Consider the following 25,167-nt stretch of genomic DNA (forward strand, 5'->3'; position numbering starts at 1 on the left):
AAAAGAGGCAAGCCCATTCGCTGAATATATAAAAGTTGATGGTGAAAAAAAATAGGAGACATTTCTCTGAGTACACTCATGACTCATTTTCAACCACAACAAAAAATACTTTCTTTTTTTTAAAAAAAAAAAACTAAAAGCCTACTTAGAATGGCAACATTTGACATGACTTGTAAACACGGTTTCACACGCTCCGGGATCACCTTCTCAGTAGACTCCAGGTCCTCAGGAGCTGTACCAACTTCTCATCCAGGCACACAATAGCCTAGCTCTGCATCGATACTGGTGGGCATGGGAGAGATGCCCTCCATCCTCCATGAACAAAATCCTGAACCTGGTTCTCCAGGGACAGCCCCCAAAGTCTAGCCAGCAGTGCTTCCCAGTGGAGGTCTGGGTGGAGGGTGGGAGGTTCCACTAAAGTGGACTCCAGGTCCTGTGATTTCTTCCGGTTGGCAAGCCTGCCAGCCTAGCAGATGCTGGTGCTGCCAGTCACCTCCCTACTCCAGATGGGCCCATCTTATCCAGATGCACAGTCACTTAAAGAGCCTCCCACTCCTCGAAGGAGATGGTCTCTTCTTCTAGATTGGCAGAGGCGTTGGGCCATCTCTTTAGAGTGACTCATATTCACCAGTCTCCGTGTGAGATGTCTGACATGTTTCTGTGATGGGGTCAGCCATCTACTGCTATGGAATTTGCTCTTAATGCTCCCCGGGCCCAGAAGCCTGCAATTTTATTTTTCAGTGTGCCTTAGTATGTTCAATACGCTATACTGTGTAAATAACCCACTGACCCAGGATAATAAAAAGGTAATTTTGGAAAGGGGAACTATGAGGTCAAAAGAAGAGTAAGCCTCACATATGGAGGGTAGCATAAAGATCAGTCAGAGAAGATAAGGCTCCTTTGGAAACATGGATCGGTATCGCTGTTGAGTAACAATTCAATCTGAACTAGAATTGTTAGCTGTATTTACTACCAGTTACTAGTCACCATCTGATAAATTTCTTAGTGGCAGGAAGATGACAGAGCAGAGGGGAAAGAGATGCTGATACCTGCCGTCAAGCCAGAAGGAGCCCAATGAACCCGTGTCCACCCCCAGGGAGGGTTGCTTCCGGTCTACGGGAGGGTCAGGGCTGTGGTCCTGCCCCGGGCTACAGGGAGCATCGGTGGCTTTGGGCTTCTCGGTGCACCAACCGAGGGGTGGTACGGCAATGCCCCGAGTGGAGCCTGAGCACCCGGCCCACACACCGGCTTCCCAGACTGTGCCTTGCGCAACATCGCTTCCCTTCACTTTGTCTCCGGTTCTTCACTTACACTCCAGCGATGGGAATACTTCCTTCCTTTCTAAGTTTGTTGCGAGGGCTTAATGAGAAGATACATTTAACCTGTTTAGCGAAGTGTCTAACATACAATAAGCCCTTGGTCTGTTTGGTTTTTTTTTTTTAACAAGTATTACTATTATTAACCCAATTAAATTCTCAGCAGCATCGATCATTTTGAGATTCTTTTCCTCACGACGTCCGAGGAAGGAGGTGAGGGGCACAAAGGAAAGAGAGAAGAACTGAGTGTTTGTCTTATGTGATGATTATTTTAGATCCGTATTGTCTTTTCGAAGTCGTAATCAATGGGCCTTCACAATAACAGGAAATAATGATATAGCTGACTGTCATAACAAGACTCCGCCCCTCCGGTGATGGCTGGTCTCTAAGGAAGAAGCTACACCCGCTTCCACAGTGATGATGGAGAACAGAGCAATATTTAGTTTATTAAAACAAAGCAGGAAAAGCAAGCTCTGACCCATTTTTTTGCACATAACTCCCAATAGGTGAAGCAAATACTGAATTTCCCCTTTTTTCTTTAATAAGGACATAGTTCTACCGTGAAAATGTCTTCGCCAGTGCAGTCTATATATATGTTGTCATCAACAGTGAAGAAAAGCCACCCCTAATTTCTCGCTTCTCTTTCATGATCCTATCAGCACCCACCCCGTGCTCACGTGGACATGAAGCAAGCCCTCTCTGTGCCTCACAGGCTAAGCTCCGAGCAGTGAAGGGTGGGGGAGGCAGCCGCCAAGGAAGGTCAACCAGAGCCAGAAGGGACTAGAAGGGACGAGCCTGCTCTCTGTGTAGACAGACAAGGACACTGTGCCCACCGTCAGGTACAGCAAGTACACATAGTGCATCAGCTCGACTCTGGTCTCAGGCTCTTTGAACCTTGTCAAGAACTCAGAGGTATCATCATCTCTGAAACAAAGTAAACTGGAACTAAAGATGCACTCAGGGCTCTTTTTGGACCCTGTTCCATCTCCTTATCACCCAGTGCGCCTCTCGCTTGGGTCTCTCCTGGCTTCCTTAATGGACCCAGTTCTCTGACCAAAAAAGGCACTCAACTCACAATTCTCCTCTTGACAAGGGCCCACCTACCCAGACCAATGAAGCTCTAGGCTGTGCTGCTGGAGTCTCCCCATTAATTCTAGAGGCACCTCCTCATCATCATCGCTGTTCTTCCAGAAGTCTCACGTTCGGAGGGTCTAACCCGCTTCTTGTCTGGAAGCACTGGCAACAGGAAAGCTATGTTGAGAGTGTATGCCAGAGGGGGGACCGGCTCCAGGCACGTCTGGATGGTGGCAGCACTTACAACCAGAACAAGGCACCTCACAAGAAGGGTTTACCAAAAAGACAATGGGAAACAGGGGGGCGGAATCTTCCATGTGTGTTCATGAGCTCACCAGCTCAAACAATTTGGACTTTCCTCTGTGAAGAGGTCAGAATAATACCACCTAATAATTAGGATATGAAGCAAGCAGCTAAAAGACAAATAATGTTTGTGGAAATATAATTTTGTAAAGAAAAAGAGATACATGGAAACAGATGTTATACTTGAAGGCTTCCTTTTTGGAAAACCATTATAAGCAGGCTATGACTTGAGAGAAGCTTAAAAAGCCTCTGAGAAGTGACTGTTTCCCATATCCAGTAGCACCATTGAGAGCGGACGTCTGCTGATCAAATAGAAACCTCCCAAGATGAGGCCCCGATCACATCAGAGACTCATCTAGGTTGCTACGTCTCTCCTTAGTGACGCCTGCCGCTGATGACAAGACGTAATTGCAAGTTATTCTCATGGTTAACTAACAAACAGCTTTACCAGAATTCCTGGGGCCAAGCAGAGAAGAACCTATTATGGTATGACTTTCAGATCCAAACTCCTGCTATGTTAAGTTATTTTACAGCTTCCTCTGATTATAGTCTTTCAGCGGAAACACAGTAAGGAAACCGTGAATGCCTGATAACGGCCTTCTACATATTTTAAAGGTAGCGAAGTATTAGTAATGGCTACTTACATCTTAAGCACGCCGTTTCCTCCACGTATAGATAACAGCTCGCTCTTCCCCTATGCCCACTTCCTCTGTTCTCTCCTTAATCTTGGTGCGTGCGCGCGCACGCGCATGTGTGGACAACCCAGCCTTGGAACAACACAGTATGTGCATCGATGGCTCAACTTCATGCAAACTGATGAACTAAAGAATACCTCTCATTATAATCTTTGAACACAGATGTAAATGTAAGCTTTCAGAACCATCCTTTCCATATTGCCAGAGGGAGGACACAGATGTTATGGACGATGCACTCCAGAAGTATCTGTTGTTGGTTATACGACAAAAATGAGGACACACTAAAAATCTAGCACCAAATCATTTGATATATAGAATGCTGTCTGCAGTTTTAGGACACCCATGGTTTTCCAGCTATGAACCTGTCGATCCTGTAGTGACGTCTGATGTGGCCCGTGAGGTTTTTCCTGTACCATGTGAGTGACTTTTCATGCAAAGCCTGCAGCCAGCTCCAGCAGCGCAATCTGCTAACGGAGACTAACTGAGACCATTTAGGAGTGGTTTAGCCTGGAGATAAGCTCTCCGGAGTAACTGACTGAAGGGGGAAATGCCAAGTCTCTGGAGTTACTAAATGAATGGCCTGTGAAAAGAGCACATGTCTGGGGGTGCATGGTCAGCACTCGCCTCCCTCACCCGCAGCCCCTTTATCAAGCGCAGGTGAAGATCAGACATCCACATCTGGTCATCCCATCCACCCTCTCTTCCCCTATCCAGCCCCTGCTCCCTGTCCCCACTGATGGGCCCAACTACTGAGTCCTTCTCTCAAAAATTTAAGAGGCATGGGTGGTGGTCATCAGGGGCTTCCTGAGCTAAACCATCACGTAGAAGCAAGAGCAGAACAAAAGTCACTCTGAGCCAAAGTTACTGGCCCGTAGGGGCTGTCAGTGAAGGGAAGAGGCTGGTCTGCAAAGGAGGGAGCAGAAGCACCAGGAGATGCAGAGCCAGGCGACAATGGGGGGACAGAGAGCAGAGAGGACCCCAGGGGAACCACTCACGACCCCGAGAGAGGGTGACTGACTACCGACCTTGGGTCCCAGCTTTCTCATCCCCACATCAATGAGGCCCCGCTCGTCTTCATTTCCTACCTGTGGGTGCTCCGCGAGACTCCCCATTACAGCCTCACGACAACTAGCCCCTTGTCATTCGAGTGGCTTGGAGTCTTGCACCCACAGAATCTACAAAGGAGGGACACTTTCCCTGCCGAGGCTATTCGGCCTCCTGAGACTTTTGCTGAGTCCTGCGTCTGTTCCTTCCTTTCCCTTCCACCCTGTTCGTCCCCCAGGAGGTAGTGGTGGGGACGAAGCCACCGAAACAGCCTCTTCGGCTGCCCAGCCTGAGAAGTTGGTGCCCCTCTTTTCCACAATAGAACCTTCCCAAACCAGCCTCGCCCAGGTCCTCTCGCTGGAAAAACCTTCTCTACTTCCCATTCCCGTCTTCTCCCAGTGTTCTGAAATACTCAGCATTTCCACAACTGCCTTGGCATAGAAGTACTAGGTTTCATCCAATTTATTTAAAAAAAAATGTGTTGAGTGTTTAATAAATGCAAAATTCCTTAATAGGAGTTAGCAAAACCAGGGATAAATTCGAATGGTATCAGCTTTCAGGAAGCGGACAATCCTGGGGACCAGGAGACAGTGCTGGTAGAACACCCGGGAGCGAATCATTCCCCCAGAAGACAGACTAATAGGAGGGGCTGCTGGTGGGAGCTAGGGAGGAGGGGCTAGGGAGGAGGGCTCTGGGTGGTCCCAGGCAGGGCTTGGTGCACAGAGAGCACATAGCAGTGTGCCCAGGAGACGGCACAGGACTCGGGCTTGGAGGCAGAGGCCTGTGGGGCCCATCCCGAGCTGGGGGTTGACATCGCAGGCAAAGTCGAGTCAAGGCTCCATATTTGAGGGTTGTTTTCTTTCTTAATTTAACTGGATCTAACCAGCCCTTACATAAGAAACGCTGTCAGAAGCCGAGGTTAATTCTTGAAGGAAAGACCGAAGTGCATCATTCTCACCAGACTACCTTGACGTTCAGGGCATGCCCCCAGCGTGGGACGATACGGCCCTTACAACACACACGGAGCGGCAGCATTGCGCACGCGCGTCTCATCTAGGTACGGCAGGATGCATTCCTCATGCAGCGCCCCAGACAGGAAAGGGACGCAGCTGTGCTCTGAGAGCCACTGCACATCCGCGCATGCCAGGAGGAGGGCAGAGGACAAGGAAGTGAGAGACGACAGTCCCCCACACGGCAGCAGAGAATCCCACGCCCCTTTCAAACGGGGATAGGACTCACGTGGGGACAGCCGGCCACCAGCCTGCCTGGCAGCCCCAGCCTGAGGCCCGAGCCAGGCATCCCTCCACTGTGGCCCCGAGTGAGTGGCCCTTACGACATGCTCTGGGCTTCATGTCCTTTGGCTATAAGGACACCGCTAACCTGCCATCCTATCAGAATAAGACAAACCCGCCTTCTTTGGGCCCTTGTGGCCTTCCCAACCACTCTGACCACCATCTTCTCTGGGGAGGCCATGGGCACTGAGGACGGGCCTGCGGTGTGGGGACACACTCTAGGGCAAACCTCACCCCACCCAAGACACTGCCAGAAGAGGAGGCCCTCCTGAGCCTGCCTGGTCTGCTGGCTTGGAGTTGGGGGCCCCACCTGCCCCTCCAGACCCAGAGACCAGCCCCGAGGTGTTACTGTGTAGGAGAGGCAGGAAGCAAGACCTAGCAGACCGAAGGCTGGGACTTGGCAGAGAACCACTGATTCATCCCGATTCAGAATTCACGTAAGCCAAAGTACTGTTGGGTTTTCTTTTTCTTCAATTTCCAGGCTTTAACTCCTAGCACCTATTTATTTCCTCTCGAAACGCTTTTTTTTTCCTGAAAAGAAATTCTCCTCCCTACCTTTTTGTTCACTTTTCTGTTTGCCTCCTGTTTCCAGTTCTCTATAAGCTACTAAAGAAAGAAAACATCTTTTCAATTCAACCCAGGAAGGCTTGCAGTTGGTCTCTGAGGCTCTGGGCACTGGCATGGAGTTTTGCAAACATGTATGCATATTCTTTTTACTCCCGAAGGCAACCTTCCATCCAGAAGCTACCCTACATCTCATAAGTTAATCAGCCAACCTCAGAAATGGGGTGGGGGTGGGGGGAATGGCTAGATCTGTCGAGAACTCTGTCATCTGTATGGAAGACATCCCAGTGCTACCCAAAGCTACTTACCTGAGCACTTTACTCATGACAGAAAGAAAGACTGCCTACAGATCCGATTATGCCTACCTACTAAGAGGCTGGGCTGTGAGTGCTTGTTGTCCTCAACAACCTGTTAGCACTAAGGGACTAGAACATTCTGAGCAGGTTGTAGATGAGGCTGGGAGCCACGCGGCCCACCCAGAATTCTAGAGGGGATTTTACTGCCCCCTACTCAGATCTGTGAGACTGAGGGAGACCCCACGCAGCCTACAAGGCCCATCTGCAGGGATTCCATGCCACAAATTGAGTCTCCTGCTCCTCAACAGTTGTTACAAGGGTGGAAGAAAGAACTGAATCCATGAGCACAGGTTAAACACACTATGTATCCAACACTGTAACAAGCAAATACACAGGAGGGAACAGACAAGGTGGAGAGCCTCAGTGCCCTAAAATCCGAGACCGAAGGTACAGACACTTACCACAAAAGCTAGAAGCAACAGAAGGCAGGACAGAATCGAGCACAAGTTTTCATAGTGTGATTAGGGCTGCCCTAACTCCGCCGACTCATGCGTAAGAGGCCTCTCCTAAAATCCAGGGTGGCCAGGTATTTCAGGGCACATGGCTGAAAAGAGACTGACGCCCAAGAAAGTAGTGGACACAAGTGTGAGTCTGAAGGGCAAGGTTTAAAAAGCAGCTTTAAGTCTCTTTCCATTCCGGGTTCCCTCCTGACCCTGCCACATCCGTGGTCAGAGAAATGGAGCTCCCGGGGCAGCATCAGCTGGCTCGTACCACCTCGGGCACCAGAAGGGCAATCGATTGCCTTCGCTTTCACTCGATAACCAAGGTGCTGAATGCTGTACATTTTAAGAATAAAATCCCTCCCGTTTTCACCTGAAAGCTGCCAAGCAACAAGGAAGATCCTCTCCGTGAAAAGGTGACTTTGAACCATGGGAGGCGGGTTCATTCCCCTGAGACTGAATTCACTCTTTTTGTTTGCTTGGTTTTCTGTTTGTTTGCCTTGAAGACAGGCTTCTGCTTCCATTTGTGTGGGTCCATTTCTTGTCGGTTACGCACAATTACATAACACGCTCTCCACCGGCAGAGCCCTCCTCCCCCAGGCTGAGCCTGGTCCCAACGCAGTGCTGAAGACAAACACACTTTTATGAAGTGATGACACGGGTTTCCTCTCGCCTCAAACTGTGTGCATGGGGGTCGCAGGGCTCCTCTCCCATGCTGGCTCTGTGGCAAGCTGCCCGAAATTTCCTCTCTTTTAGCCCTCCCTCCCCCAGCCAACCCGCCCTCTTGTTGGTTGTAAGAAAACACCCACAGATACAGCTGTATTCAGACGGGACACCCGCACGGGGGCCAGTGTGTGCAAGGGAAAGATGGGTCAGGAGCCAGTGGAATTATACGAATATACAAGAAGAAAGGTTTTCCTTGTCACACACGGAGGGCGATATATAACTCTTTCAACTCTGTAATGTACACAAGATTGAAACCTATTAATAAGAAAGCCTAATGGACTAGGAATGTGTGCCTGACAGAAACTAGCTTTTACAGAGTTTTGAAATGATTCCTAGCTGAGGCAATATGAGCAGCTTATAAGGGAAAAGAGAGGGCGGGTATTAGAATGCCGTGTGTTTCACGTGATAGGATTCATTTACTCACCACTATTTACTGAAGGCCTCCTATGGCCAGGCCCCGGGCTGCGTGCTGCCTGAACATCCCAGATACCCCAGTGGAAAGAAGTGTCCTTGTCTCTCACCCTCTCCCTCCCCGGCTCCAGCCAAACACAGGCACTGAGAGATCTGACTTCCGTACCCACTTCCAAATCCCCAAGACAAAAGACAATGGTGGGTTCACGCGGACGCTTACCCCAGGTCAGAAGCTCGAGGAGAAGCGCCCTGGGGCTCTCCATGGGCTCTGGGAGCGCGGTGGCTGTTCTCGGAGGTGCTCGCGTGTCCCTTCCCGTGGGACGGCTTGCTGGGGGGGGAGGGCTGCCGGGCCATGGTCACACCCATTCAGCAGGCCCTGGCCAGCTCTGGCGCGGCTCCTCGCTTGCCGGTGGCCCTCGCGCTCATCCTCGCCGGGCGCTGGGATACTTCGCGACACCTTGTATCCATGAGAAATCAGAAGGTCTTCTACGCTGTACATAATGCCCCGGCTTCATCAAAGCTCAGCCCCTGGGACTGTGGCGCTGGCAGGACCCACACTGAAGGGACAACAGAGAGCGGGTTTGTGAGGAGTCACGGATGCTCCCGACCCGCGCCCGACACCTCCCGCTGCCTTTACTCCGACCAAACCCAGGGCGCGGTGCCCGCATCGGCCGGGAAGAAGCGAGGATCACTCCGCCTGAAGTTATTCTCCATTACATTCAACCCGAGAGGGTGGCCGTGGATGCGGCACGGACCCCGAGGGACGTGGCGGGAAACCCGGGGGCCCCACCCTCTGCCAGTGGCCTCTGTAGCAGAGTCTGGAACCGTGTTTAGGCAACGAGATGATTAACAGTGTCCACCGTTCCCTCGCCCCCGTCCTCTGAAAACAAGGGGCGAAGCAGCGAGGACAAAATAAACACAGATTCGGAAGCCACAATTACGCCTGGGAGTCTCTAAAAAGAGCAACGACCAGCGCCCGGCTTTACCTTATTACCCTTTGCGCTTCCATCCTGTAACCCTACCTTTGGCTCTCCGAGGGCCGAGCGGGCCCTGTCAGCAGCCGGAGCCCTGACCCAGGAGGGGCCGCGGGGGAAGCCTCTGGACGGCGGCACCACAGCGGGGACCCCACACTTCTCCCCTCCCCCGGGAAATCTGCAAGAATCAGATTTCTCCCCCAAGAAATCTTGGGGCAGCTTTTCCCTCTCTGAGCCTGGGGTGGCCACATCCCAGACCCCAGCAGGGTATACGACTTCAACAGCGCCTCCTTCCCTGGGGGCCGCCATCCTAAGGCCCCAGCACCTGCCGAGAACAAAAGGAAGGGACTTGAGAGCCCATGTGTAAAAACAGGTGGGGCTGCCATGTTTATTTTTACACAAGGGAATCTTCTTTCCTGTGTCTTCCGGTGGTTCTGGGACGGGCCGCGCCTGGAAGAGCTGCAGGAGGAGGCCAGCAGCAGCCCCGCTTGGCCGGGGGACGGAAAGCGCGCTGGCAGCCCCCACGAACAATGGCCGGGAAATGCCTGTGGGCCACGTGCAGGTGAAAGGGAGACACATGTGCTTCCTGCCCGTGCCAATCCCGACTGGGGCCCGCCGCGCCATTCTGCTGACTGGGCGCGACCCTGCTCTTCATCACGTGCTAGATGACGGGGGAGGGGGGCCCCCCAAAGTCCCGGCCATCAGCACAGAGAGAGCATCAGACTTTGGAAGTAGTAATTTCCCATTAGGTCCCTACATTTCATGGAAGGCTGATGAGCTCTGACAGTTACTGTACTGGTGGAAAAGTCTCCAGAGCAATTCTGCCCCTCCTGACGCCCCTGCTATGGGTCTTACGGGGGGTTCTACCACTTGGGTGGTTCACGTAGAGATGGAAGGACCAGAGCCGTGAGAATTTGTTCTTTGATTCAACAGAGCAAGTCACTGGACTAGAGTCTGCAGGGGAAAGTGATCCTACTACAAGCACATGACTATGGGAACAAAGAGGCCCGGCCACCAGGCCAGGGTGCTCGTTTTGTTCAGTGTTACCCTCACCCCCAGCATCTAGCACATAGTAGGCTCTCATAGATAACTGTTGAATGAATGCACAAATACAAGAAAGGGACATCTGAGCTAGGTTTGGAAGAATGATTAGGAGTTCACTAGCTCAAATGCATGTGTGTGTGTATGAGAGAGGGAATATAGATTTGGGGTACAATTATCTCAGAAGTAAAGAAATGACATGGCAACAAAATCCTGGTAGCCTAGACCAGGGAGGGTCCCCACACTAACTGGCTCAATGTCCCACATCCAGCGCGCACCCCAGTTAACACTGGAAGTTAGGTCTTACTACACTCAGTTTCTCTCTCGTACTAGGTCAGGCTCTTTAAAAGCCGAGTGTGCTATCCTCCAAGTGGCCATGCAGCACTCAGAGGAGAGGGCCGTGTCCACCACAGAGCCAGCAGGGCTGCAGTCCACTGCCAGTGTGGGAGAAGCATGCATGTGGGGCATTTTCCTCCTGGGGGAGGAGTTGGTCCAGTTGGTCTAGCATGGCCATGTGGGCAGGGTAATTCTATCTCGCAAACCCTCGAGTGGCATGACAACCCAGGCCAAGCCATCTTCCAAAAAAGATTCAAAGTCTAAGAGCCATAACTTGACTTTACAGGTCTGAGGTCAAAAGTGTACTGATTACTGGAAACGTCTAACTTGTTCTATCTCACGGAGGCCAGTTTCCCGTGGGGAGCAGGAGCACGAAGCACACCAGCTCCAGCACTCCTGGAGCCGTGCAGGTGAGCCAAAATGAGAGGGGATGACCCGCAGGCCCCACAACCCAAACGAGTGTTCCCAGCCGCCATCCCATCCATGAGGGCTTCTCTCCCTTCGGCTGACACTCTGCACCCTCACATCCCAACTCAGACCCGGGGTTTCTCCTCGTTTGCACAGCCCTGCTGAACATCACTGCTCCCCTGAAACCGACATGGTTTTTTCTGATCACTCTCAGATTCAGCTTACTTTCTTTAGCATCCTTAGCTATTTAAGACTTAAGGGGCTGCCTCAAGTGGTAGCAAGCGCCCCATCACGGACACATCGATCCCAGCGGCCACCAGAAGACGCTGACGTGCTGAGGAGACAGGCCTCCAGCGAACTGCTGGACAAAAAGCTGTCCCTTTTAAAGCTTCTTTCTGATCCTGAGATACCAGCATTCCAAATCAACAGTATTTAATTTGATTACCCACCCACCAACTCAAAGCGTTGCTGTAAAGACAAACAGCGAAATCCGACATAAATGTAAGTTTTTAGAACATTAGATTGAACAACTTGGAAAGTTATGTGTACAGTTAAAATAGTGCCGTATCAAGTGTGATGCTGACACCCGCCCCAGCCGTGACCCCTGGACTAAGTGACTAACTGCACCAAACTGCAGTCTTCTGGTCTGCAAAATGGCAATGCTCCTCTCTTCCCATCCTACCAGACTGTTTTGAGGACCAAATAAGAATGTGTAAAAGTGTAAATCACCACGTAAACACAAGATGGTGGATTTAGCATGCTACAATGGCCCTAGTTTGTCTCTGTAGTGTTACTTGTCTTAATGGAAAGACTTCACATCAGTTATTAATTTTCACTATGAAATTCAGACCATTTCCCAATTCCTCTTGTGTCACTTAGGATGTACTTTTGATTTCCAAGGTCATACCTGCTTTATATCACCCATATATCTTGTTTTTTGTGAATGGATATTTCAATCTCCATCCAAGTCACTGAGAACAGTGTTATTTTATATAGTCCAAAACATTAAGACACAATTCCTGAGGGCCTATAATGCACCAGGCCCTGAAACTATAATGACGAATAAGACACATTCTTTGCCCTTGAGAATCTTACTGTCTTGCTGTACAGACTGCAGGAAAATAGGCGGAAGGGACCCTAACCTGATCTCAAGGGGTCAAGGAAGCTTCTGGAAGATTGCTTCTAGGCCAAACAAATCCTCCACCTCAAGGTAGACCTACACTGTAAGTATGATTTTCCACACAGTTCATTTAAGAAATTTTTTCCTTCACTACTTTTGTTTGTTTCCTTGTATCAAATACTCATAGTGGAACATCTAGGAAGAGTGTTCACAACAGTGCAGGTGTCTAGATACAATCTCAGGTACGGGGCTGACTTCTAGCATGGGCTGGACCAGAACACAACAAGAGACAAATGAAGCCACTTTAAATATCTTTTTCACTGCATGAATATCTAAATACCATTCATACAGAGGAAACACTTAACATAAGAACAAACAGGTTAAAAGGGAAAACACACTTTATTTCATTTTATGCTCCCAGCAAGCTTCTAAGGTAACCATGAATGTCTCCATTTTACAGACAAGAAAACTGAGGCTGAGAGCCTGAGCTTGTAAGTGAAGATCTGAGGTTCAAACCAAGGTCTGTTTAGCTTCAAAGCCCTTGCTACTTGCTACTATTTTAGGCTTGCCCATCTGAAGTTCCTTCCTATTAAACAACAGAAGTTTCCTAATTTACCAAATAATGCATAAAGATAAACAAGAAAAGATGGAAGGCATGGCGGCATTAAAAAGAAAAACTATATTTAAAAGGAAAAAAATGTCCTTTGTTCCCTTGGATTAGGATGGCTCTTCTACAGGATTCTTTCCTTATGCACACCGGGCACACACAGGCCATGCGCACACGCGTATGTACATACGTGTCCACCTGTACATGCATACGTGTACCCACGCACAAGGCCTAATGCCTCGCTTGACTGTGATGGTTTGATGGCAGGGCTAGTATTAATTTTAAGTGCTCAGTAATAGGATTCATTCACAAATAGACCGTCATTGCTTCGTGACCTCGAGCGGACTTCAGATCATTTTTGGTTTCGGGCTCCTACAGAGCTATCATAAAACCTGTTGCGTGACTCTGAGAAGCAGACAAACTACATCCACGATAAATGGGAACGGAACGAGAAACTTTGAGGGAAAAAAAAACCTAAGTTCTAAAAGAAAAATGATTGATACAGAAATAGTTACTCTTATCTACAACATGGATAGGATTTGGACTTCGTGTGAGCAGGCACTGGGAAACCACAGAAGTGTTTGGGCAAATGGGAAAGACTGTCTGACAACCAGTCCGGCAGGAAGGTGGGGGAGAAAAGTGGTTAGAACAAGGACAGACGTGGGGACAAGCAGTTATGAGTCTCTTTTACTGAAACATGCAAGGGTGGTAAACAGAGGGGGATGGGGAAAAAGGAGTAATAAGAGTAATTTTCAAGAAAAGTGCAATGGATTTTAGTCTTGGGCAACTAAGATAATGGTCATTTCATTTAGGAGAAATACAGAAATCATAAATAACTGTTGGTTGAAGAAGATGACAGGTGCTTTGATTTTAATTTAACCAACCTAGCCCCACAAGATTATCTTTCCCCAAATCACTTCCAAATGGATTTTTATCAGATTATTTGTCCCATCCGAAAAACCTGAATGAGACCACTTCAGGTAATTTTATTTTGTGGTGGATTTCTAAGTTCTTTAAATAGTAGCCATGAGTATTTAAGCATAGAGTCGTCCACTCCTTCACTGTAGGGATGAGAGTCTGTTTCTCCACGTTGCTCAGTACGCATCTGTTATGTTGAATTGGGCCTGAGACACGGCACCAAAGAAGGGAACCTCCTTGGGCTTCAGTCTTCTCCAGAAGAAGTAAAATAAAGTTGAACTAGAAGTTCTTCGGGGTCCTCCTAGCTCTAGAAATCTGTCCCTCTCTCGAGCCTGTTTCACCCTTGTGATGAACAGCATGCATTTCTAAGTCAGCTGGTCACAGTAAAAAGGATACAGCTTGTGGCCCTGACACAAAGCAAAGCTAAATAGGTCATGTGAAGATAGAACCTCTGACCTTGGCCCCATTAGCACCCAGAAAGGCCAACCAAGAGAGTGGAGCTGAATGGCCACACACAGAGAAGAGGAGGCGGCGGGGCTGGGCACTGAGGCCACAGAGTACCCCAGCTAGTAACTCTCCATCCACAAGTCCCGGAGCACAGGTATTGAACACGTCTTCCAACTTACATCGCTCAGGACACTTGGGTCACAATGAATGTGCCAGGCACGGGGCTCTATGCTGGAGAACAAAAAGACACAAGCCCTTTCAACACCCTCCCTTGCAGATGCTATGGTCTAGGTTGTGGTATGTCCATTACAGGCACGCTCATCACCAGAGGCTGAGATTGGCAAATGAATGTTACTTTGTAACAGGTATCATTTCCTCCTCCCTTTGCATTTATAAAAATAAAAATAGTTTTTATTCTCATATTTACAGTTACAAGGCTCCCCAAGACAGTGAAATAAAACTATTAAAAAGCACATTAGATCAACCAGAACTTTTCTTCCTTTTTAAAATTTGCCTAGAACATGAACTGAAAATTAATAAAGGAAAGAGACAATACCCAATTAAAAATGTAAAACAGATGTTTACTCTCACCAGTAATCAAAGATATGTAAATTAAACCAAAATGCTATTATTCACTGATCAAATTACTGAAGCTTTCAGAAGGCAGTATTTGTTGTAAGTGAGGGCATGATGAAGGGTTTTCCCATTTGTGGGTGTATGACTGTGTGGGGGGCATCTGTGTGTAAATGGGTATTTCCTTTCTTAAAAGTGATTGACATACTATAAAATCTTCAAAAATCTGAAACCCTGTGGGCTAATAATCTTATATCTTGGAATCCATCCTATAGAAATAATCAGAGATACCCACAACGTCATCTATAAAGATACTTACCCAAATTTTAATTATAATACATAAAAATTGAGATCAAATAAATTTGTCTAATTTTTTAAATGTCCTTTTAAGATATGGCTTAAAATATCCTGATGCATCCACATGGTAGACTAGGATATGTATATGCATGTATAAAATTATGTTTTCAGATATATAGTGGCACAGGGAAATGCTCATGGTACCACATTAAATAGTAAAGACAGGATACAAAACCCTATGTTCTGTACAATAGCAATTTCATACACACATCCAGGAGAAAAAACACCAAAAGGAAACATATCAAAATATCAAAGGTGATACTGGATTCCGTTTATTTTTTAACGTCCTTATTTATACTTTACTGTATTTTATGAGGTCCTGTCATGAAATATATTTGGTAGAACCCTATGAAGTTGCCATGTTGCAGGAAAAAAATGGCCAAGTACTGGCACTTTCATGTACTTTAACTTGATATGATTTCACCATCAGAAAAAAATTTAGGGGCACTTGGCTGGTTCAGTCAGTAGAACAGGCAACTCTTGATCTCGGGGTTGTGAGTTCGAGCCCCATGTTGGGGGTTGAGTTTACCTTAAAAATAAATATTTAAAAAAAAGAAAAAAATTTAAGAACAGTTTCTTAAGTAGGATTAGGAAAATGTATCTTTGAAAATTTGGAAGACTTAATGAAAATAAAAGAAACACTGAAGAAAAGAATAAATGAACAGTGAATAATAAAAGGTTCTAAGGGCCTAGTAGATGGTACATGTGTCATATAACCTGTTTCCAGTAAGCCAAAAATTACATGTTCTGCTGATAAAATCTAATACAAGATTACAAACAGCATTCTAAAGGTCTTGATGAGACATTGTTACTCTTCTAGACAACCTAAAACTTCTCATATTCACTGACATTCCATACTTAAGATGTAATTAGTCCCTCAAATTGTTGGCAGTTCACTGTAAATATTTCTTCAACTGACAACTTTTCAGTCTAATGTTATGATTAATATATAACAAAGTACTTTCTTTAAACAAGAGGTAAATAGCTAAGACCTAAAACAAAGCAGAATGGGGCATGTTGCTAACTGATAAATGGACATCTAATGCTTTCTATGGGTTTTTTTTTTAATCATAGAACTATGTATTTTATTATGAGCAGTAGGATTCCATTTCTCATTTCAGTCTTAAGAATTCAATCAAGACCTCCATAGTCCCAGGTGAAGTTCTGGGACAGTAAGCGCTCACACACTGTTGTTAACATTGCACAACAGTGTGATGGCTGGCTCTTGCCAGAGCCCTCAAGTTGTTAAATTCTCCTAAACATAAAAAGCATATTTAATTAAAATTAAGTATTTTAATATTTAATTAAATAATTAATTATTTAATTGTAAATAAAATAAATAATAAATATTTAATTAAAATTAAATAAATTATTGCTGTGAAGCAATAATTTTAGTAGAGCTAACATCACTGAGTTAAGTTTCTTTAAGGTGACCAAAAAAAAAAAAAAAGGAGGTGAAAAACTTGGGTCTGAGATCAAAAGGATCCTGGAATGCTAATCTTGCTGGGTTGGGTCAGTGTTAAGGCACTGATTCCAAAACAGAGAAAGAGAAGGAGAGTACCAAATGTTACGTACTTTATTTTTTTCATAAATATTATCTCTTCTAACTTTCTGTCTTTTCCCCCCAAGACTTGTGTGAACACACACACACACTCCTGTCACCTCTTTCACCTCTAAATTCTGCCACACAATTATTGCTTTAGCGACCTCAACCTCTTTTTATGAGACCCTAAGTACCTCATTAACATTTCTGAAAGATTAGCAGTCATTAAGAAAAGAAGTGAAATTGGATAAGATTTTTTAAATCTTCTGGAATTTTTGGCTATTTGCAAAAATAACTGTAAAACTTAACAACAGATTAGAATGTAATCCCACTACCATCATGTAAATCAAACTCCACATGTAAAGATTCCTGATGTAGTCTATTAAACTTAGAACACACTAGTTTTCTTTTAAAATATCTTTAGGATAAAAGAGCCGAGGTCTCATAATAATGTTAAAATTTAAATTATTTCATATAACTTGTACATTATTTTCTAACTGCAAAAGTCATGTAAAGTTATTCTAGCAGTAAACACTGCAAAATTCAGTGTTTCAGTAAAAAGTAAAAGTTCCCAGTAACCCCACTGTGCCAAGAGATAACCACCACCAAGAGTCTGGTTTCCATTTCTCCTACTATTCTTTGTATACACCTACAGTTGCTTTCTGTCTCTCCCCCTTTTTTTTTCTTCTTTGAAATATATCTTGGTGTCCCTTTATAACAAATAATTTCATTTACATACAGAAGAAACAAGCTTAGAGGTAAGCTATAAAGGGATCACCAAAAAGCAGCAAATTACAAGGATATTTTGTGGTCTAATAATTAATCTTTACCAGTTCGGCCTGGCTGTTCCCAACTATATTGTCTACAGAAAGTTTTTGGAAAATATACTTAAAGACAGTAAAGGTAATAATCCAAATTTTAAACAAGATACCATCAATTTAAATCAAGATAATTGAGGTTTTAGTATCAGAGCTGTTCCTATAGCTTTTCAATGACTTTTAGCATTTAAAGGCTATATCAAAGTATTGGAGACTGACCTCGCCTCCCCTGGGCTGCTAGCCCCAGCAAGTGAGTGTCCCTCAGCATTCCTTAACTCAATAGGCTCTTGAAACAAAGCACAATAGCAAGGTTTTAATGAGTGAGATAACCCTTGCCATCCAAAAGGTGAAAAACAACATCTGTTAAAAAAAACAAATAAACTGCAGTAATGGGTTCAGCAATAGGCCTGAAATAGGATTTCAGAGAGATAGTCTTTGCTTATCAAAGTAAAAACCACAACAGAACAATTGTTTCAAATCCAACGCTCTGTGTTCTAAACTCTCCCTAGATTAATTAGCGTGAAGTCCCGCCAAGCTCATTAAAAGAGAAACTCTGGACTCCTACAGCAGGGTTGGTGTTTACTGTCCTCCCAAACTAGATGACTCTCTAGCAAGGACAATGAGAACTTGGCGGAACCACAGACTTCTGGGCTTTCTTTACTGATAGCATTTCTCGTTTATTTTTAAACTGCACTTAAAAAAAATTATACTCCAAGGATCTTTTCAGATTTGTTTTGTTTTGTTTTAACCGAAAAACTGGTCCTTATTTATTCTCCTTATGTACCTCCAATCTCTAGTTACATTTTCTAGCCATTGAATGATAAGCCCTATACCTCTGGAGTCTGTGACTACTCAGATAGGTCATTAGATAACTCTGATAAGCTTGTCAAGCACTCCAGAGCATGTGAACACCCAGGCACTTGAAGTTTTATTCCAACGAGGTAGAAAGACAAAATTCTCTCTCTCTCTCTCTCTTTTTGGCACAGACTTTCTCCACCCACCCAACTCCCTTAAATCTCTTGGGCCTGCCAAGGGCCTGACCTTCCATTCTCTGCAGCACAGGGGTGAAGTTTGCCAGGAGGAAGGCCCAGCACATTAAGGCCTCCTTCAACAAATATTTGCTCACCCACTCTTGGGGGAGTGAAACTGTTTGCTACATGCTGTCTGCCCAAAGTAATAGTTAGGGACCTTCAGGACCGCTGTTCAGCTGGTGGCCAAGATTGAGACACCTAATATCAAGGTAAAAGTTCAAACCCATACAACATTGTGAGAAACCAAATGAATTTACCGAATTCCCAATTTCACATGCAAACCATCACAAGTCCCCTGAAATAGAATTTGCATGTGATTTCTAAAACAACTATACACACTTGCCCTGCTGCATGGTCTTAATCCAGTCACCTTAAATTCTAAAACTGCCGGACACCAGGCACTGTTTTCCTGAAGTTTAGCCTGCAACCACTCAGGTTTGAATACTGAGTCTGCCATTTTTGTCTAAGTATTTCTGGCTGCCTGAATCCTATGTCCCTCTTCTCCCAGGAATCCTCTGCCTCCCCTCCTCACCATCAAGCCCACCCACACACACCCCATTTTCCAACCCTCATCTCAAATCAAATTTCTTTGCAAACCTAAAAAGACAAAAAGTTAGAGAAGGAAGACATGAAGATGTAGGGAAAACCTCGAAATTGTATGGTCCACACTACTTCATCCCTCTCCCCAAGACAGGCCAGGCAACTAGATTAAGGGAGGGACAGGTGAGCATGGGGGTAGAGGGAGGATATGCAGGGGAAGGGAGTGAGGGTGGCAGGGTGTGGGGGTGGACGGGAGGGTGATCTGCCTAAGCTAATTCCCCAAAGTCCTCTGCTCCTAGAGAGTGTGGGTGGGCAAGGAATAGGGCATGACCAGGTTGCACTGGCCTAGAGTTGTACGTTTTTAAAATTTTTTCTCCAGTAGTGAAATCACAGCTTCTTTTTCAAACCCCCAGAAGAATCTGAGGCGCTGGGCGCTACCTCAATGACAAGGAGCAAGAAGGGAGTTTTCAGCTGTAGGTGCTGAACCCCACTGTGGCCAGGGCATCTACGCAAACCCTGGCCTTCTAGGGTGATCTGATGGCGATGGGGGGGTTGGTGGGGGGAACGAGGGTGCTCAGGAGATCGGAGTGCGGAGACCTAGACAGGCAGGCGGGCGGGCAGGCAGGCAGGCTCCAGATCCCACAAACGAGCTGATTAACAAGATTTACAGCACTCTCAGGCGGGGCTCTTTCCTTTCTCCCACCCTTTTCTCTCTCTCTTTTTTTTTTTTTTTTTTTTTTTTTTTTTTGCTTAACCACCAGCGGCCGGAGAGACCGGGCAGCCCCAGGCACTTGCTGGGAAGCAGCGGCGACTAGCGCCCTAATCCCCGGTCTTGACTCCGCAGCGCCGGGCGCTCAAGGCCCGGCGGAGACCCGAGCAGGGAGCGCGGGGCGCGGCGGCGAGCTCTCAACGTCCCGCCGCGGGCTGGTCCGGACTGCCGGGGGCGGGGGAGGGGGAGGAAGCGGGGAGGTGGCCACCGTGGGAACCGGGGACCTCGGGGACTCTGAGCAGCGGCTGTCAGCTCCTGGGGGTGATGTCCGCGAAGTCCGGGCGCGCAGGCGAAAGAGGGAGTTGGCTGGAGCCGGGCTGGCGGGGAGGACGCCGAGAGGGGAGACAGCGACCCCCGCCGTCCCTGGCCCTCCCCGCGCAAGGGGCCAACGAGAGCGCTAACGCCAGCCGCGGCCCTCGGCGCCGGACCCTGGAGTCCCGCACCCGGGCTGGGCACCTGAGGGGCGGCGACGCCCCCTCCCCGCAAAGCGGGCGCTCCCTCACCCCGAGGCTGCGGGCGTGGGGCCCGCGGCGGCCGGCCTGGGCACCGTGCGGGACGCCCGGGGCGGGGGTGCGGACATCCCCTAAAGCTGGGGGAGGCTCACACCGGAGCTACGTCCGGGATGGAGAAGTTGGGGGCGAGCGCGGGAGGCTGGGGGCGAGGCCCGCGTAGCGCCGTGGAAGCGGGCCAAACGGACGGCGGGCGTCAGGAGGGGCGAGAGACGCCGGGACTTACCGAGTGGCTCCCTCATGCTGCCCCGCGCCGCCGCCGCCGCCGCTCCGGCCGGCCGGGGACCAGCGCGACCCGCCCGGCTCGCTGCAGCCACGGCCGAGCATGCCCGGAGCCGCCGCCGCCCGCCCCACCCACCCACCGCTCGGCCTCGCCCCGCCCGGATCCCCGCCCACCGCCCGCCTCGCCCCGCCCTCCGCCCCGCCTCTCCCGCTAGGCGGCCTCCAGGCTCGGGCTCTCTCTCCGCCGGGGGGCGGCACCTGAGTGGGGAGCCTAGCTCACCCGCCTCGCGCGGGCCCTGCCTGGGTGGGTCGCCCTAAAGGCACAGGTGAGCTGGACACCCTTCTCTCTTTTCCTGTCACTTGGGTTTGGACGGCTTTGACCCTGTGCTAATGTCCACACACACACACACACACATACACAAGACAAAAGTATTCATATACAGATGCACACACATTCATGTATAATCACACACAGACGCACCCAACACACTCATATACAGTCACATACAAACTCACACACATATACACACACATGCACAAAGACATTCACATAAAACCCACAAACACCCATACACACATACTCTTTCACAAAAACACAATCAGGGAGGGCGTGAAGAGCAGAAAACAGTGCCCGTGGCAAGAGCTTAGTGCTTGGGATTTCCTTGTTTAAAAAAAGACCTCTAAGAGTCTTAGCTATAGGCTCGAGGAGACTTTAGAGGTCAGTTAGTCTATCCTCTCTTGTGATAGATGGGGAAACTAAGGCTGGGAGTGGGATTCGCCTAAAAGCGAGAGTAGGAGGAGGTCAGTGGGAGAGTCCAGACCGGAATGAACAGTTACTCCTCGCCCACTGCATGTTTCCCTGGCAGCAGTGATTAGACGGCTGCCAGGTCCATTCAAGGGCAAAAGTCCTTGTACTCTGGAGGGTGGAGAAAAGACATAAAGTGTTCAATTTTGCCAACGAGTTGGGGAGAGGGAGAGGGTGTTGGCTAAGTTGAGTCCACGAGGCCAAACGTGGATGGCAGAGCAGACTGGAATCCCTGCAGAATGAATATTTAGAAAACCTCTTAGTCACACCATGGATTTAGGGTTGTGTTCACCGCCACAACACTGGTAATACATAAATTTGTTTGCACTCTCACCGTGGACGACCCCAGTCTGAGCCCTTCATATGCATTATTTTCTTGTAATCCTCACCACAGTCCTATGAGGGGGTGCCCTGGATGCTGGGGCTCCGGGAGGCATGCAGATAGAAGTTGCGGAATCTGGCCAAAGACCCTTGCTCTGAACGCTAACCACAAGGAGCATATAGGCTAAGAGAGCAAAAAAAGCCAAACACATAATCCAATGCTATGTGTTGCATTATCTACAGTGCATCCAAGGAAACCACAGCGGGGCAGACAGGACAACACGGTCAGGTGCTTGAGGAAGGCACAGATCCCAGTTGGGGTGCTCTGCCACTTTCTAGATGTTTTACTTGACTTCTGTCCACCGCAATTTCCTCTCGGACAAAGTGGGGGTAAGGATAGTGCTCGTGTCCCAGGAAAGCCGTGGTACTGGCACAGAGGGAACGTGCAGGAACTGGCAGCTCCCACCATTGGTGTTTGTACTAACAGTGTCCTGTGGGCTGGAGCCACCACGGAAGGCTGTGGGGGGGGCACCCGGAAGGACAGCTGCACTGTGTCTGGGCAGAGGCAAAGGATATCACCTCCAGGCTGAGGGAGTAAGATGAGAATAAAAGAAATGAATCACAGAGGCTTTTGTGGAAAAATCGTAGTCCCGTGGAGTGGTGCCATGACTTCTTGCCATAAACTCGTCTCTCAGGGACAGAGTGTCTCAATGACATACAATTCCCATTTGTCCTCAATTTGTCAACTCAATGAAATAACTTTTTCTTCTTGTGGAACACCTATATGTGCCCAGCACTCTGCAGACACATGTGGAGCCAAATATTCCTGCAAGATCATTTATCAGCCAGCAAACTGATTAGAACAATGTTATACTGTTGGGTTTCTGGGTCAAACCCACAGAAGTTTTATAATGTGACTGAAATGCCATATGGTTGTAGTAGGAAAAAAACAAAACAAAACATTGAAGCAATGCTAGGAACTAAGCTAAACCCACCCAAATAAAGTTTAATGAGAGATTGTGTTTCAGCAGAAAGGTTGGTAAAGGCAGATTTAATTAGAGGAAGCTAATGAGATTGAGCTACTGTGGATTCTGAAGATGACTTTGCAATTTTGAAGATTTTTGTGGTTTCAGAGCCCTGTCTCTTTATCATGACAACCTCATTTCAAACTGTTTGGCTTCCCTCTTTCTCCAGCACTGATACATCACTAGCCCTACTCTATTGCTTTCCAGCCATGACTAAGGCCATTTGAAATGAACAAGCAGAATGAAAACAGGATAGAAGGCGGTGGAGGAACCCGGGAGTGAAGAGAAAGGTGGGAGATTTTTCTGAAGATTTGAGAATAGAATAATGATGAGGGAGGTAAGGTTAAAAAGATACATGATTATGAGGGGGTGGCTGTCTGAATTATAATGTAAGAAGACAAGAGGCAAAGGGGAGGGCGGTGCTTCCCCAAACGAGGATAAAAGTTGGCAAGGTCGGTCCACTGGGCCAATGTGCCACACTGGTGAGCAGTACACAGCCACGAGACCGTGGACGTGGCACATGAGAAACCAGCTCTACATCCGCGTGTAGGCTCATGTCTTCTATATACGCATGTATGCATATGTTGGTTGTTATGTTTTCAGAAAAAGAGGAATTTTTTTTTCATAAGTCAGGACTTTGTAACTCTGAAACCACCTGCATCAGTTTTATTTTGACTGTAGGAAGAATCACATTCCCTCTCCTCATCACCACCCACCCCGCTTTCACGCAACTTCAGTCCCTTCCGCCTACCTACTTGATTTGGGGAGGTTTAAACACAGAGGAAAATATCTATCTGCTGCTTCTGTGATATGTGATATAAAATATGATTTAAACCAACTGTGAGCAGGATGCCGTTAGAGATCCAGCGCTGGCCAGGGAACATGCGCCAGGATCCAGCCCTGGGTGCCCGATTGTCCCCGCCTTTCTCTGAATCCGAGAGAAGGGATTTCACAGACTCAGGAAGGAACTCAGATTATTGAGTCATCAGGGCAAATGTGCGATGACCAGAGAAAGAATGCTTAATGGCCTCTTAAGAAAAAAGAAAAAAGGGGGGAAAAAAAGGCAAAACCGTTGTTTAATTCCCTGCCTTTTCAAGGACCTAAAATAACCCTCCTCCCTCCTTGCTTTAGGGCTCTTTTGTGATGACCTACTATAAGGTTTCCTTTAGCTGACTTAGATATTCTTTGATGTTTTTCTTAGTCTGAAAAACACTACCAGTTCTCATTTTTTTTAAAGATTAATGTCCTTGATAAAACCTTGAAGTCCTTCTTGTTAACTCGTTCTGAAAGTCAGACAATAATAATTATGCAAACACTGGGAAGGGTTTGATGTCCACAGGTGCCCAAAACCTTATTTTTTAGATAGTGACATGCTATATGTTAATTCAGAGGCTAGTCTGCGTAATTTTTAACCATGAACTAGAACTCCATTTCTCAAAGTGCATTCCATGGACCACTTCATTTAAGATTAACTGGGGGTTTGACCAAAAGCCGGGTGCCTGGCCCTGATCCACATCGGACACAATCGGAATTTCTAATTACTACAGTTGAGACCCAGGAATCTATACTTTAGGTAAATGTCCAGTAAGTGTCCAGATGATTCTTACACACAGGAAGGTCTGAGAAGCAGGGATAGAGCACAAGAAATAGAAATCGTGTGTCAAAAGCCTAACAGAATGATTGGCACATGATAAACATTCGAAAAACAGAAGTTATCAACATTATTGTGTGATGGTGAGGAGCAGCAGAGCAATGTCTCTCGGGAATAAAATGCAAGAGGTATCTGTTAACTGTTGACTTACGTGATTTGGCACCAGCCCAGACAGAAAATTTATAATCCTGGGGATTAAGAGAGGAATAACAAATATTTTTTAATCCTATACCTTCACTCTAAGGAGAGTGAATCTGCATGGTTTTTGCATGAGAAAAATCATTTTTAATTATTTGCTACCTCTTTGTCAGCTTTTTCCTCCATAAGGCTACGCATTAATGGGAAACAGCCTCTCTGCCTCTCTCCCAAGCCCTGTCACCACCCTAGTGAAGGGGGTTGCTGTTTACTAGTGGTTGACAGACCATTCCAAGCATCCCCCTGCCTGCAGTCCGCAATTCTTTGCCAGATTCATTAGGAAAATCCCGTTTTCCTGTCCTCCCAGGAATGACAGTGGCTGGCTGGGATCCCACTGGTACAAGGGAGATGCATGTGACCTCGAGAAGACGGAGGTGTGGTCAGCACCAGAGTGGTCCAGACATGGGCAGCCCTGAGCTGCCTCTCTTGCCATCACACACCAGCTAGTCAGGAATCAACCAAAAAGAACTCCAGCATTTTCTTTAACCCCGTGTGACTTTTTATTTAAGAAATGGGAACTATGTGAACAACAACGAAACAAGTTGGTTACCAACATTAATTGCAAGAAAGAAAGAGGGAAAAAAAGCTTCCTTTTGGGGCGAGAATGACATATTGGCCTTTTAATAAGTTGGTGATGGCTAGCAACACAGAAATGACAACACGTTGTGAGAGACAAGTGGGAACTACCTTTCATTTAATGTTTCTTCTATGCCAGGAGCTTGCCTAGGCCTTGACT

The 25,167-nt window shown here is 47.3% G+C and overlaps 1 protein-coding gene across 1 annotated transcript in view; it reads right to left on the reverse strand.

Moving 5' to 3' along the window:
* JCAD (junctional cadherin 5 associated) overlaps positions 1 to 20,570 on the reverse strand; it is a 35,610-nt gene extending 15,040 nt beyond the window's left edge. The window contains 3 exon segments of the mRNA XM_073885455.1: positions 8,442 to 8,548; positions 8,550 to 8,778; positions 20,439 to 20,570. Of these exon segments, the coding sequence (XP_073741556.1) occupies positions 8,442 to 8,548; positions 8,550 to 8,720 (278 nt within the window). The 5' untranslated portion in view covers positions 8,721 to 8,778; positions 20,439 to 20,570.
* Positions 20,571 to 25,167: the final 4,597 nt, after the last annotated feature.

The sequence above is a fragment of the Callorhinus ursinus genome, unplaced genomic scaffold (assembly GCF_003265705.2).
Source record: "Callorhinus ursinus isolate GAN/ISIS: 27379988/994484 unplaced genomic scaffold, GSC_fseal_2.0 scaffold62, whole genome shotgun sequence".
Classification (NCBI taxonomy): domain Eukaryota; kingdom Metazoa; phylum Chordata; class Mammalia; order Carnivora; family Otariidae; genus Callorhinus; species Callorhinus ursinus.